Here is a 15,981-nt window from a genome sequence, read left to right on the forward strand (position 1 = left end):
ACCATTTGCAATTATAAAATAGTCTAATATATTCATTTTTTCAACATACGTAGCTATTACCCTCGAAAACTAAAACTTTTGAAATAGGAAAAGAGCCTTTAAGCACTTTCTTTACCATGTGCAATCATAAAATAGTCTAATATCTTCATTTTTCCAACATACGTAGCTATTACCCTCGAAAACTAAAACTTTTGTGATAGGAAAAGAACCTTTAATCACATTCGTTACCATTTGCAATTATAAAATAGTCTAATATCTTCATTTTTTCAACATACGTAGCTATTACCCTCGAAAACTAAAACTTTTGACATAGGAAAATAGCCTTTAATCACATTCTTTACCATGTGCAATCATAAAATAGTCTAATATCTTCATTTTTTCAACATACGTAGCTATTACCCTCGAAAACTAAAACTTTTGACATAGGAAAAGAGCCTTTAATCACATTCTTTACCATTTGCAATCATAAAATAGTCTAATATCTTCATTTTTTCAACATACGTAGCTATTACCCTCGAAAACTAAAACTTTTGACATAGGAAAAGAGCCTTTAATCACATTCGTTACCATTTGCAATTATAAAATAGTCTAATATCTTCATTTTTTCAACATACGTAGCTATTACCCTCGAAAACTAAAACTTTTGACATAGGAAAAGAGCCTTTAATCACATTCTTTACCATTTGCAATCATAAAATAGTCTAATATCTTCATTTTTTCAACATACGTAGCTATTACCCTCGAAAACTAAAACTTTTGACATAGGAAAAGAGCCTTTAATCACATTCTTTACCATTTGCAATCATAAAATAGTCTAATATCTTCATTTTTTCAACATACGTAGCTATTACCCTCGAAAACTAAAACTTTTGAAATAGGAAAAGAGCCTTTAATCACATTCGTTACCATTTGCAATTATAAAATAGTCTAATATCTTCATTTTTTCAACATACGTAGCTATTACTCCTCGAAAACTAAAACTTTTGAAATAGGAAAAGAGCCTTTAATCACATTCTTTACCATTTGCAATCATAAAATAGTCTAATATCTTCATTTTTTCAACATACGTAGCTATTACCCTCGAAAACTAAAACTTTTGAAATAGGAAAAGAGCCTTTAAGCACTTTCTTTACCATGTGCAATCATAAAATAGTCTAATATCTTCATTTTTCCAACATACGTAGCTATTACCCTCGAAAACTAAAACTTTTGATAGGAAAAGAGCCTTTAATCACATTCTTTACCATTTGCAATCATAAAATAGTCTAATATCTTCATTTTTTCAACATACGTAGCTATTACCCTCGAAAACTAAAACTTTTGACATAGGAAAAGAGCCTTTAATCACATTCTTTACCATTTGCAATCATAAAATAGTCTAATATCTTCATTTTTTCAACATACGTAGCTATTACCCTCGAAAACTAAAACTTTTGAAATAGGAAAAGAGCCTTTAATCACATTCTTTACCATTTGCAATCATAAAATAGTCTAATATCTTCATTTTTTCAACATACGTAGCTATTACCCTCGAAAACTAAAACTTTTGACATAGGAAAAGAGCCTTTAATCACATTCTTTACCATGTGCAATCATAAAATAGTCTAATATCTTCATTTTTCCAACATACGTAGCTATTACCCTCGAAAACTAAAACTTTTGACATAGGAAAAGAGCCTTTAATCACATTCGTTACCATTTGCAATTATAAAATAGTCTAATATCTTCATTTTTTCAACATACGTAGCTATTACTCTCGAAAACTAAAACTTTTGACATAGGAAAAGAGCCTTTAATCACATTCGTTACCATTTGCAATTATAAAATAGTCTAATATATTCATTTTTTCAACATACGTAGCTATTACCCTCGAAAACTAAAACTTTTGAAATAGGAAAAGAGCCTTTAAGCACTTTCTTTACCATGTGCAATCATAAAATAGTCTAATATCTTCATTTTTCCAACATACGTAGCTATTACCCTCGAAAACTAAAACTTTTGTGATAGGAAAAGAACCTTTAATCACATTCGTTACCATTTGCAATTATAAAATAGTCTAATATCTTCATTTTTTCAACATACGTAGCTATTACCCTCGAAAACTAAAACTTTTGACATAGGAAAATAGCCTTTAATCACATTCTTTACCATGTGCAATCATAAAATAGTCTAATATCTTCATTTTTTCAACATACGTAGCTATTACCCTCGAAAACTAAAACTTTTGACATAGGAAAAGAGCCTTTAATCACATTCTTTACCATTTGCAATCATAAAATAGTCTAATATCTTCATTTTTTCAACAAACGTAGCTATTACCCTCGAAAACTAAAACTTTTGACATAGGAAAAGAGCCTTTAATCACATTCGTTACCATTTGCAATTATAAAATAGTCTAATATCTTCATTTTTTCAACATACGTAGCTATTACACTCGAAAACTAAAACTTTTGAAATAGGAAAAGAGCCTTTAATCACTTTCTTTACCATGTGCAATCATAAAATAGTCTAATATCTTCATTTTTCCAACATACGTAGCTATTACCCTCGAAAACTAAAACTTTTGACATAGGAAAAGAGCCTTTAATCACATTCGTTACCATTTGCAATTATAAAATAGTCTAATATCTTCATTTTTTCAACATACGTAGCTATTACCCTCGAAAACTAAAACTTTTGACATAGGAAAATAGCCTTTAATCACATTCTTTACCATGTGCAATCATAAAATAGTCTAATATCTTCATTTTTTCAACATACGTAGCTATTACCCTCGAAAACTAAAACTTTTGACATAGGAAAAGAGCCTTTAATCACATTCTTTACCATTTGCAATCATAAAATAGTCTAATATCTTCATTTTTTCAACATACGTAGCTATTAACCTCGAAAACTAAAACTTTTGAAATAGGAAAAGAGCCTTTAATCACATTCGTTACCATTTGCAATTATAAAATAGTCTAATATCGTCATTTTTTCAACATACGTAGCTATTACCCTCGAAAACTAAAACTTTTGAAATAGGAAAAGAGCCTTTAATCACATTCTTTACCATTTGCAATCATAAAATAGTCTAATATCTTCATTTTTTCAACATACGTAGCTATTATCCTCGAAAACTAAAACTTTTGAAATATTAAAAGAGCCTTTAAGCACTTTCTTTACCATGTGCAATCATAAAATAGTCCAATATCTTCATTTTTCCAACATACGTAGCTATTACCCTCGAAAACTAAAACTTTTGACATAGGAAAAGAGCCTTTAATCACATTCTTTACCATTTGCAATCATAAAATAGTCTAATATCTTCATTTTTTCAACATACGTAGCTATTACCCTCGAAAACTAAAACTTTTGAAATAGGAAAAGAGCCTTTAAGCACTTTCTTTACCATTTGCAATCATAAAATAGTCTAATATCTTCATTTTTTCAACATACGTAGCTATTACCCTCGAAAACTAAAACTTTTGACATAGGAAAAGAGCCTTTAATCACATTCGTTACCATTTGCAATTATAAAATAGTCTAATATCTTCATTTTTTCAACATACGTAGCTATTACCCTCGAAAACTAAAACTTTTGAAATAGGAAAAGAGCCTTTAATCACATTCTTTACCATTTGCAATCATAAAATAGTCTAATATCTTCATTTTTTCAACATACGTAGCTATTACCCTCGAAAACTAAAACTTTTGACATAGGAAAAGAGCCTTTAATCACATTCGTTACCATTTGCAATTATAAAATAGTCTAATATCTTCATTTTTTCAACATACGTAGCTATTACTCTCGAAAACTAAAACTTTTGACATAGGAAAAGAGCCTTTAATCACATTCGTTACCATTTGCAATTATAAAATAGTCTAATATATTCATTTTTTCAACATACGTAGCTATTACCCTCGAAAACTAAAACTTTTGAAATAGGAAAAGAGCCTTTAAGCACTTTCTTTACCATGTGCAATCATAAAATAGTCTAATATCTTCATTTTTCCAACATACGTAGCTATTACCCTCGAAAACTAAAACTTTTGTGATAGGAAAAGAACCTTTAATCACATTCGTTACCATTTGCAATTATAAAATAGTCTAATATCTTCATTTTTTCAACATACGTAGCTATTACCCTCGAAAACTAAAACTTTTGACATAGGAAAATAGCCTTTAATCACATTCTTTACCATGTGCAATCATAAAATAGTCTAATATCTTCATTTTTTCAACATACGTAGCTATTACCCTCGAAAACTAAAACTTTTGACATAGGAAAAGAGCCTTTAATCACATTCTTTACCATTTGCAATCATAAAATAGTCTAATATCTTCATTTTTTCAACATACGTAGCTATTACCCTCGAAAACTAAAACTTTTGACATAGGAAAAGAGGCTTTAATCACATTCGTTACCATTTGCAATTATAAAATAGTCTAATATCTTCATTTTTTCAACATACGTAGCTATTACCCTCGAAAACTAAAACTTTTGAAATAGGAAAAGAGCCTTTAATCACATTCTTTACCATTTGCAATCATAAAATAGTCTAATATCTTCATTTTTTCAACATACGTAGCTATTACCCTCGAAAACTAAAACTTTTGACATAGGAAAAGAGCCTTTAATCACATTCTTTACCATGTGCAATCATAAAATAGTCTAATATCTTCATTTTTCCAACATACGTAGCTATTACCCTCGAAAACTAAAACTTTTGACATAGGAAAAGAGCCTTTAATCACATTCGTTACCATTTGCAATTATAAAATAGTCTAATATCTTCATTTTTTCAACATACGTAGCTATTACTCTCGAAAACTAAAACTTTTGACATAGGAAAAGAGCCTTTAATCACATTCGTTACCATTTGCAATTATAAAATAGTCTAATATATTCATTTTTTCAACATACGTAGCTATTACCCTCGAAAACTAAAACTTTTGAAATAGGAAAAGAGCCTTTAAGCACTTTCTTTACCATGTGCAATCATAAAATAGTCTAATATCTTCATTTTTCCAACATACGTAGCTATTACCCTCGAAAACTAAAACTTTTGTGATAGGAAAAGAGCCTTTAATCACATTCGTTACCATTTGCAATTATAAAATAGTCTAATATCTTCATTTTTTCAACATACGTAGCTATTACCCTCGAAAACTAAAACTTTTGACATAGGAAAATAGCCTTTAATCACATTCTTTACCATGTGCAATCATAAAATAGTCTAATATCTTCATTTTTTCAACATACGTAGCTATTACCCTCGAAAACTAAAACTTTTGAAATAGGAAAAGAGCCTTTAATCACATTCTTTACCATTTGCAATCATAAAATAGTCTAATATCTTCATTTTTTCAACATACGTAGCTATTACCCTCGAAAACTAAGACTTTTGACATAGGAAAAGAGCCTTTAATCACATTCTTTACCATGTGCAATCATAAAATAGTCTAATATCTTCATTTTTCCAACATACGTAGCTATTACCCTCGAAAACTAAAACTTTTGACATAGGAAAAGAGCCTTTAATCACATTCGTTACCATTTGCAATTATAAAATAGTCTAATATCTTCATTTTTTCAACATACGTAGCTATTACTCTCGAAAACTAAAACTTTTGACATAGGAAAAGAGCCTTTAATCACATTCGTTACCATTTGCAATTATAAAATAGTCTAATATATTCATTTTTTCAACATACGTAGCTATTACCCTCGAAAACTAAAACTTTTGAAATAGGAAAAGAGCCTTTAAGCACTTTCTTTACCATGTGCAATCATAAAATAGTCTAATATCTTCATTTTTCCAACATACGTAGCTATTACCCTCGAAAACTAAAACTTTTGTGATAGGAAAAGAACCTTTAATCACATTCGTTACCATTTGCAATTATAAAATAGTCTAATATCTTCATTTTTTCAACATACGGAGCTATTACCCTCGAAAACTAAAACTTTTGACATAGGAAAATAGCCTTTAATCACATTCTTTACCATGTGCAATCACAAAATAGTCTAATATCTTCATTTTTTCAACATACGTAGCTATTACCCTCGAAAACTAAAACTTTTGACATAGGAAAAGAGCCTTTAATCACATTCTTTACCATTTGCAATCATAAAATAGTCTAATATCTTCATTTTTTCAACAAACGTAGCTATTACCCTCGAAAACTAAAACTTTTGACATAGGAAAAGAGGCTTTAATCACATTCGTTACCATTTTCAATTATAAAATAGTCTAATATCTTCATTTTTTCAACATACGTAGCTATTACCCTCGAAAACTAAAACTTTTGAAATAGGAAAAGAGCCTTTAATCACATTCTTTACCATTTGCAATCATAAAATAGTCTAATATCTTCATTTTTTCAACATAAGTAGCTATTACCCTCGAAAACTAAAACTTTTGACATAGGAAAAGAGCCTTTAATCACATTCTTTACCATGTGCAATCATAAAATAGTCTAATATCTTCATTTTTCCAACATACGTAGCTATTACCCTCGAAAACTAAAACTTTTGACATAGGAAAAGAGCCTTTAATCACATTCGTTACCATTTGCAATTATAAAATAGTCTAATATCTTCATTTTTTCAACATACGTAGCTATTACTCTCGAAAACTAAAACTTTTGACATAGGAAAAGAGCCTTTAATCACATTCGTTACCATTTGCAATTATAAAATAGTCTAATATATTCATTTTTTCAACATACGTAGCTATTACCCTCGAAAACTAAAACTTTTGAAATAGGAAAAGAGCCTTTAAGCACTTTCTTTACCATGTGCAATCATAAAATAGTCTAATATCTTCATTTTTCCAACATACGTAGCTATTACCCTCGAAAACTAAAACTTTTGTGATAGGAAAAGAGCCTTTAATCACATTCGTTACCATTTGCAATTATAAAATAGTCTAATATCTTCATTTTTTCAACATACGTAGCTATTACCCTCGAAAACTAAAGTTTTTGACATAGGAAAATAGCCTTTAATCACATTCTTTACCATGTGCAATCATAAAATAGTCTAATATCTTCATTTTTTCAACATACGTAGCTATTACCCTCGAAAACTAAAACTTTTGACATAGGAAAAGAGCCTTTAATCACATTCTTTACCATTTGCAATCATAAAATAGTCTAATATCTTCATTTTTTCAACAAACGTAGCTATTACCCTCGAAAACTAAAACTTTTGACATAGGAAAAGAGGCTTTAATCACATTCGTTACCATTTGCAATTATAAAATAGTCTAATATCGTCATTTTTTCAACATACGTAGCTATTACCCTCGAAAACTAAAACTTTTGAAATAGGAAAAGAGCCTTTAATCATATTTTTTACCATTTGCAATCATAAAATAGTCTAATATCTTCATTTTTTCAACATACGTAGCTATTACCCTCGAAAACTAAAACTTTTGACATAGGAAAAGAGCCTTTAATCACATTCTTTACCATTTGCAATCATAAAATAGTCTAATATCTTCATTTTTTCAACATACGTAGCTATTAACCTCGAAAACTAAAACTTTTGACATAGGAAAAGAGCCTTTAATCACATTCTTTACCATTTGCAATCATAAAATAGTCTAATATCTTCATTTTTTTTACATACGTAGCTACTACCCTCGAAAACTAAAACTTTTGACATAGGAAAAGAGCCCGTTGAGAAAGGCTCCCGGAGGTGGGGCCGAAATATTCAGAGTATTTTTATTTTTTGTTAGTTAAAGCGTAGTTTTTATTTTATTTTGTTGTCACTGCTTTATTTAAAAAAATTAAACCCGTTTTTTCTTCAATTATTTGTTTCGTAAATTAATTATATACCATTATCTGCCACCTAGTGTCTTATGTTACAGGTAAATATGCATTCAAATTAGCGCGCCACAAGCTTCATTCATCAAGAAATAATCTGAAACTTAGAAGACCTTAAAAATAATCAAAATATCACACCACAGATGTACTATAAGTTCTTTCCAAGGGGATCGGTTTGCCCAAGAATATATGGTTTGCCAAAAATACATAAAACAGACATTCCTCTAAGACCTTTAGTGTCAACAAGGAACTCACCAACAGAAAAAATTGAAAAATGGGTAGCAAAGACGCTTAAACCTTTATTATATCTCCAAAAGTCTTATATACAAAACTCAGTATTTTAAAAAAATAAACTTAAAAATATTGAAATATCAAGTGACTCTAGACTTTTTAGTTTTGATATAAAGTCAATGTATGCATATATACCTTTCGATAAATCTGTGTTTGTTTTATCAAAAAAACTTGATGTGTATAAAAGTGAAATGGAAGAATTGTCTGCAGGATTGAGATAAAAACTATATTAAATCTAATTAAAATAACTAGCAGGTATACTAATTATTTCAAATTTAGAGACAATTTTTACCATCAAGTTAGAGGATTAGCAATGGGAGGACCCTTAATTCCACTGTTAGCTAATATTTATGTGGAGTACATAGAAAATTTAGCTATTGATACATATTTTTTAAAACCAAAATTTTGGGGCAGATATATGGATGATGTAGTAGTTATTTGGAATTATGGGGAATCACAAATTGAAGGTTTTCTGGAACATTTAAATAATTTGGGAGGGGAATTAGTTTTTACAATTGAAAATGAAAAAGAGAAAAAATTACCGTTTCTGGATATTTGGATCCATAGAAAGAATAATAAACTAGTGTTTTCAATTTACCGTAAACCAACTAATAACAACCGCTATTTGTCTTTCACATCAAATCACCCGATCCAAGTAAAAAGGGGGGTAGTTATTTCTTTAGTGGATAGAGTGTTAAATTTAGCTTCACCAGAATACATTAGTAGTGAATTAATTTTTATTAAGGATATTCTAGTAGGAAATGGATATCCCGAAAATATGATTTCTCAAATAATTGAAAAAAAGAAAAAAAAGTTACTGGAACCTGTAAAATTAGAAGAAAATGAATCAAATCAAAAACCAAATTACATAACTTTGCCTTATATCCCAAGGTTGTCACAGAAATTAAGGAAAGAATTAAAAAAACATAATATAAAAACAGCTTTTAAATCAGGACAAAATATAAGCTCATGGCTAAATAACGGAAAAGATAAAGTTCCAAGAAATATACAACAGGGGGTATACAAAATTCCATGCTCTTGTGGTAAATTTTATGTAGGTAGAACACAGCAGAATTTAAAAAATAGGCTACAGCAACACAAATATGCGATAGATTGCTCGCTAAGACAAAATAAAAAAACCTGATACTTTTGAATCCGCTATAGCTGGTCACGTGTATAATTTTCCTCATCATAGTATTTTATTTGATCAGACAAAAATTATTGATAAGTCTATAGGACTTTTACAAAGTCTCAGAGAAATTATAGAAATAAAAAAGATTATCTATGGGGGTATTAGTATCAATAGAGATGAGGGGGAATTTAAAATAAATTCAATTTATAATAGTTTAATTAAAGACCAGTCAAAAACTTCAATGAGTATTGGTTTGCATAATTGTCCTGAAACAAGTAATAACCTTGCGAACGGAGGTCAAAGCATGGTCAATGCTGTAAGAAGTCAACGGACGGCAGCTAAAATAGCAAATGAAAAAATCCATTCAATTTATAATTCATAATTGTGTTTCATTAACCTGTAAGATTTTGATTGGATTTGGGGGTTGGGTAACCTCTTTTTCGTATTGTTACAAGTATTTATATTTCTCATTTTTGATAGATCCCCATTTATACAGCGATTGTGGCAGAGGAAAGTGCCAATAGAAACAATTATTGCAGTTTTTTCTAAAGTTACAGTCAAGTGCGGGAGTGTTTGTTTTAAAAATGTGAGTTCTTGTTTCTTGTTATATTTGATTGTTTATATTTTTAGTTTGGTTTAGTTGTCGTGGCATTTTTAAAATGTCTTAAAAAATAGTCTTAAATTGTTGTAATTTTCTCCCTTTTTGTTTTTTTTTTCCCGTTGAGAAAGGCTCCCGGAGGTGGGGCCGAAATATTCGGAGTATTTTTATTTTTTGTTAGTTAAAGTGTAGTTTTTATTTTATTTTGTTGTCACTGCTTTATTTAAAAATATTAAACCCGTTTTTTCTTCAATTATTTGTTTCGTAAATTAATTATATACCATTATCTGCCACCTAGTGTCTTATGTTACAGGTAAATATGCATTCAAATTAGCGCGCCATAAGCTTCATTCATCAAGAAATAATCTGAAAAAAGTTTGAAAGTTCTAACTTCAAAACTCCATTTTATACAAAAGTTTGAAGTTGAGGAATGGATGGATCTCAAAATAGTGCAGAACCAGGTAAGACTCCAGTCTATGTGTAAGAATATGGATGAATCTAAGGCCATATCTAACAATTAATACTTAGACAAGATAAGTAAGGACATCTAGTCGCCAAAAATAGACTAACTGCGTGAACACTGGAGGGCAGGCGATTTTTCTCAAACTACGTGTCCTCAACCGAGTACAGTGTGATCAACGCATAGCAAACTGAGCAAGCGGCGTGTAATTTTTGCATTGCTTTTTTCGTTGTTTCTTTCAAATATAATATTCTATGTACGGTGAATTTACACGTGGTAAATCTATTTGAAAAATTCTCGGAAGGAGAGGGAAAACGTAAAAGCTGTAATTTGTACATTTCTTTGACTAAGATGGGTTGTAAATAAGGGTTGTAAATGCTAAATTGGGTTGTAAATTTGTAAATTTGAAGTTGGGTTCTAGATGATTTTCCTAGGTTGTTTCCTTAAGAAGAACTTTGATTGTTGTTCATAGAACTATAAGACTCGTTTGGTCCTGAGATTCAGTTATTTTTCTGTTAAAATTCTTTTTAAACTTTCACCAGGCTGATGAAAAAATATTTTAATTTTGGTTGTTAAACTCACACAATTTGAAATATATACTTCAAAATATGAAAAATATAATTCATAGGCAGCGCATTTGCTTCTTTTTTGTTTTCCCCAGACCAATTCCAATGGTACGAGTGGTCTTAAAAACTTAAGAGGGGACCCATTTGATTGGAATTTCAAGTATCCTTATTAGGAATTGAGAGTTATTCGAGGACAACCAGCCACTCCCAAGCCATTTTTTCTTAGCATAGTTGAAAAGCCCAGTAACTATGGACCTAGGGGTGTCATGCCCCTCTGACAAGGGATATTAATTGTGCAAGTCGACCATTGTTTACATTTAAGGTGTCATTAGTGGGACAAAGGGCCTGTTTGAACCTGAAAGTATGAAAAGGCTGAGAGCATTAAGGTAAAACTTTTAGGGCATGCTATGGATGAGGTTAATTTAGATGTTCATCCAGGTTTACCAAACGGTGCATCTGCAATATCCCAGGAATGGCTAAGGGTGGGTTGTTAGTTTGAAATTTCCAAGGAATGTTCAGCAGTATGTTAAACTAGATCAAAATACACTATTTACATCTATGTTTTCCGAAATACACTTAGGAACTTACTGTATATCTTAGGAACTACTAAGTGTATTATCGAAGCTTTCGAAGTGTCATTTTTGTAAACGATATGGGTTAAAAATAAATAAATTAAATAAAAAGTCACGATGGGCATCTATATGGTCAATAAGATGCATCTGTATAGTATAAGAAACAGCTAAAGATAATAAAGATAAAATAAACAGCTAAAGAAAGTCGTATCTAGAAATGTTTTATTATCATTTCTACACCGTTTTCTTTATCCTAATAATGACGAACAGGGCAATGAGTGCAGTTTTAAAACTATTTTTTTCAGGTCCTTCGCAGCGTCCAAGGCGTTTGTGCGTCAACCAGCAGCAAATTTTGAACATTTTTGATCAAATTGATAGTGACATCTCCGATACAGACCTTCTGGATAGCGACGAGGAGCAGGACGATTACGACCCTCGACCCAATGCAGGAACGGCAGCAGTGAGTTCCAGGGAAAGTGCATCAACTGAAGGCGAGGAAGTTGATGTAAGGCCTCCACCGATGAAGGGCAGAACCAAGGTTTGGAAGAAGAAAAAATTTGATAAAGCTTATAAAAGCACAGCCCCAAGTCTACCTGTACCAGGTCATGATGAGCCTATAAACTATTTTGCGGAATATCTAACAGAAGATTTTTTTGAAATCACTGCGAACCAAACCAACCTGTACTCCGTCCAGAAGACTGGAAAATCCATTGATACTAACGCAGTCGAAATGAAGAAGTTTTTTGGGATTCACGTTGCCATGGGGGTTTTCAATCTCCCACGATACCGGATGTACTGGGGTACACGAACGCGCATCCCACTCATCGCTGATACGATGAACTTCAACAGATTTTCCCGCCTTCGGTCCTTCGTTCACTTGGTTGATAATACTTCCAAAGACCCTGATAACTTGGATCGTCTTTGGAAAGTGCGACCTATTATTGATATTGTGCAGAAGAAAACGCAGACTATTTCTCCGTCTGAGCACCTCTCCTGTGACGAGCAGATGGTCCCTTTTACTGGAAACCTTGATATCAAACAGTATATTCGGGGAAAACCTTGCCCATGGGGCATCAAAATCTTCGTGCTGTGTAATGCGGATGGAAGAGTACTCTCTTTTGAAATTTATCAGGGCAAAAAGACGAACATGGCTGAAGAGTACAAAAGCTTTGGCCTCGGAGCAGGTATGGTTTTGAATCTTGCTGGACGACTTCAGCTTGTGAAATTTACTAAACTTTATTTCGACAATTTCTTTACGTCTTTGGCTTTGCTGGAAAGACTAAGTGAGATGGGCCTCTACGGAACAGGCACTATACGAAGCAACAGGCTTCAGGGAGCTATGCTGGAAACTGATTCTGACATGAAAAAGAGAGGAAGGGGCTCATTCTGTGAAGTAGTGGCTAGTAGTGGAGATTCCTGCTTGGTGAAATGGATGGACAACAGATCAGTTATCCTTGCATCGAATATGATTGGAAGTGGAGCAGTGAACAAGGTACGCAGATGGTGTAAACAAACAAAAGCCTACTTGCAGGTTGACCAGCCCCAAGTTGTATCCCTGTATAACCAGTATATGGGTGGAGTGGACATGGATCAAATGCTATAATATTACCGAACATTCATTAGATCTAAGAAATGGACCATGAGACTGATTTTCCACATGGTCGACCTATCCATCTGCAATTCATGGCTAGAATATGTAGCTGATCGGAAGGCCAAAGCAGAACGCTCGATGGACTTGCTCTCCTTCCGCATGGAAATAGCAGAGGCGCTTACGTCTGCTGAAGGCATGACCCCCAGAAGAAGGGGTCGCCCAAGGTCTCTCACCTCTAGTGAGGAGGACGAACATGAAAATGTAGACGAATCAGCATCTCGCAAAAGAAAGATGAAGTTTCAGCGTCCGTGCTCAGCAGTGAAAAATGATGCATTCTCTCATTGGCCTCAAAAAGTAAAGGGCCAGAGTAGGTGTAAAAACTCGCCATGCGTGTTGAAAACTCGCACTATGTGTTTGAAATGCAATGTTCCATTGTGTCTAGAAGAGGACAGGAACTGCTTCAAAGAGTTCCACATTAAAAAGTGAAATTTGTCTGTGCTTAGTATTTTTTATAACTTCTCAATAAACTCACTATATCTGATGAAAAACTACAAAGTTGATCACACTGTCCTCAACTGAGTACACGCTAGAAAACATAGAAAGGTTCCTCCAAAAAATCTAAAAAAAATTGACGATGATTAGGTACCCCAAGGTGTCACGCAGTCTGGTTTTTAGAATTTTCCATCGAAGGAAAATAATTCGTGACTGAAAGGGTTAATCACTTTCTTTACCATGTGCAATCATAAAATAGTCTAATATCTTCATTTTTTCAACATACGTAGCTATTACCCTCGAAAACTAAAAGTTTTGACATAAAAAAAGAGCCTTTAATCACATTCTTTACCATGTGCAATCATAAAATAGTCTAATATCTTCATTTTTCCAACATACGTAGCTATTACCCTTGAAAACTAAAACTTTTGACATAGGAAAAGAGCCTTGAATCACATTCGTTACCATTTGCAATTATAAAATAGTCTAATATCTTCATTTTTTCAACATACGTAGCTATCACCCTCGAAAACTAAAACTTTTGACATAGGAAAAGGGCCTTCAATCACATTCTTTACCATTTGCAATCATAAAATAGTCTAATATCTTCATTTTTTTTACATACGTAGCTATTAACCTCGAAAACTAAAACTTTTGACATAGGAAAAGAGCCTTTAATCACATTCTTTACCATTTGCAATCATAAAATAGTCTAATATCTTCATTTTTTCAACATACGTAGCTATTAACCTCGAAAACTAAAACTTTTGACATAGGAAAAGAGCCTTTAATCATATTCTTTACCATTTGCAATCATAAAATAGTCTAATATCTTCATTTTTTTTACATACGTAGCTATTACCCTCGAAAACTAAAACTTTTGACATAGGAAAAGAGCCCGTTGAGAAAGGCTCCCGGAGGTGGGGCCGAAATATTCGGAGTATTTTTATTTTTTGTCAGTTTAAGTGTAGTTTTTATTTTATTTTGTTGTCACTGCTTTATTTTAAAAAATTAAACCCGTTTTTTCTTCAATTATTTGTTTCGTAAATTAATTATATACCATTATCTGCCACCTAGTGTCTTATGTTACAGGTAAATATGCATTCAAATTAGCGCGCCATAAGCTTCATTCATCAAGAAATAATCTGAAACTTAGAAGACCTTAAAAATAATCAAAATATCACACCACAGATGTACTATAAGTTCTTTCCAAGGGGATCGGTTTGCCCAAGAATATATGGTTTGCCAAAAATACATAAAACAGACATTCCTCTAAGACCTTTAGTGTCAACAAGGAACTCACCAACAGAAAAAATTGAAAAATGGGTAGCAAAGACGCTTAAACCTTTATTATATCTCCAAAAGTCTTATATAAAAAACTCAGTATTTTTAAAAAATAAACTTAAAAATATTGAAATATCAAGTGACTCTAGACTTTTTAGTTTTGATATAAAGTCAATGTATACATATATACCTTTCGAAAATAGCGACGAAGACCACACTGCCTTTCCATAACAAACAAATACAACGTAGAAACATTAGGGAAAGTTTTTTCAAGACAATGGAAATTATTTATGTAGATATTTCGGCCCTATGTCCAAGGGCCGTCTTCAGCACAATACAATACTATATATATATATAAAAGAACTTACATCAAATTGTGAGAATTAAAACTGAATATAAAAACACTTATTAAAACAATTTTTTTTTAAAATATAGCCCTAGCATCCTTACTTCAGCGAAGTTCAACCAGGACTGGCGAAAAGAATGAAATGAAGAAATATAAACTCATTCAAACTAAAGAGAATAAAATGATTAGATGCAATTTCTTAAAGCTAATCTTGCTTGTTTAGCAGCCTGTCTCAAAGGCCTTTTCGTAGTTGGTTCAGTACTATTATAAATTGGTTTAGTAAAATATTTTGTTAGATCATTTTTAATTAAATTTGAGTATAAAGAATTTAGTGAGTATTCCCCCAAGTCCCTGTTCAAAGAAATATTTTTATTGATTTTGAGATTAATTTCAATTGATTGTCGAACCACCTGTTTTATTCCCAAATCATTACTAATGAGTGAAGAGTTTTCAAAAAGTATCATGTGGGACGGATTATTAAAAATATGCCAACCTAGAGCAGAATCAAAGGAATTGTTGGAACCATTTAAAATTAAGGCCTTGTCTATGTCATTTTTATGCTGATGTAACCTTTAGTGTAGATTCTGATGGGTCCTGCCGACATAGTATTTTCCGCAATCACAGGGTATTTGATAGACCCCTCTTTGGCGAGTAACTGGGGTCTTATCTTTACCCGAATTTAAGAAATTGATGATTTTAAAATTATTAGTAAAAACTACGTACAGATTATTTTTTTGTGCAAATATTTTTTAATTTTGTTGTAATCTTTGGGATATACGGAAGATAGACAATATTTGAGGGCTTATCAATAGCCTCACATTGTGAAGTATCTT

At 31.8% G+C, this 15,981-nt stretch overlaps 1 protein-coding gene across 1 annotated transcript; it reads left to right on the forward strand.

Moving 5' to 3' along the window:
- The first annotated feature begins 11,694 nt into the window (after nt 1-11,694).
- Nucleotides 11,695-13,038, forward strand: LOC136043408 (piggyBac transposable element-derived protein 3-like). Its single transcript, XM_065728317.1, has one exon. It carries the CDS (start codon nt 11,695-11,697, stop codon nt 13,036-13,038), a length of 1,344 nt encoding a protein of 447 aa, XP_065584389.1.
- Nucleotides 13,039-15,981: the final 2,943 nt, after the last annotated feature.

This window comes from Artemia franciscana, unplaced genomic scaffold (genome assembly GCF_032884065.1).
Source record: "Artemia franciscana unplaced genomic scaffold, ASM3288406v1 Scaffold_5729, whole genome shotgun sequence".
Classification (NCBI taxonomy): domain Eukaryota; kingdom Metazoa; phylum Arthropoda; class Branchiopoda; order Anostraca; family Artemiidae; genus Artemia; species Artemia franciscana.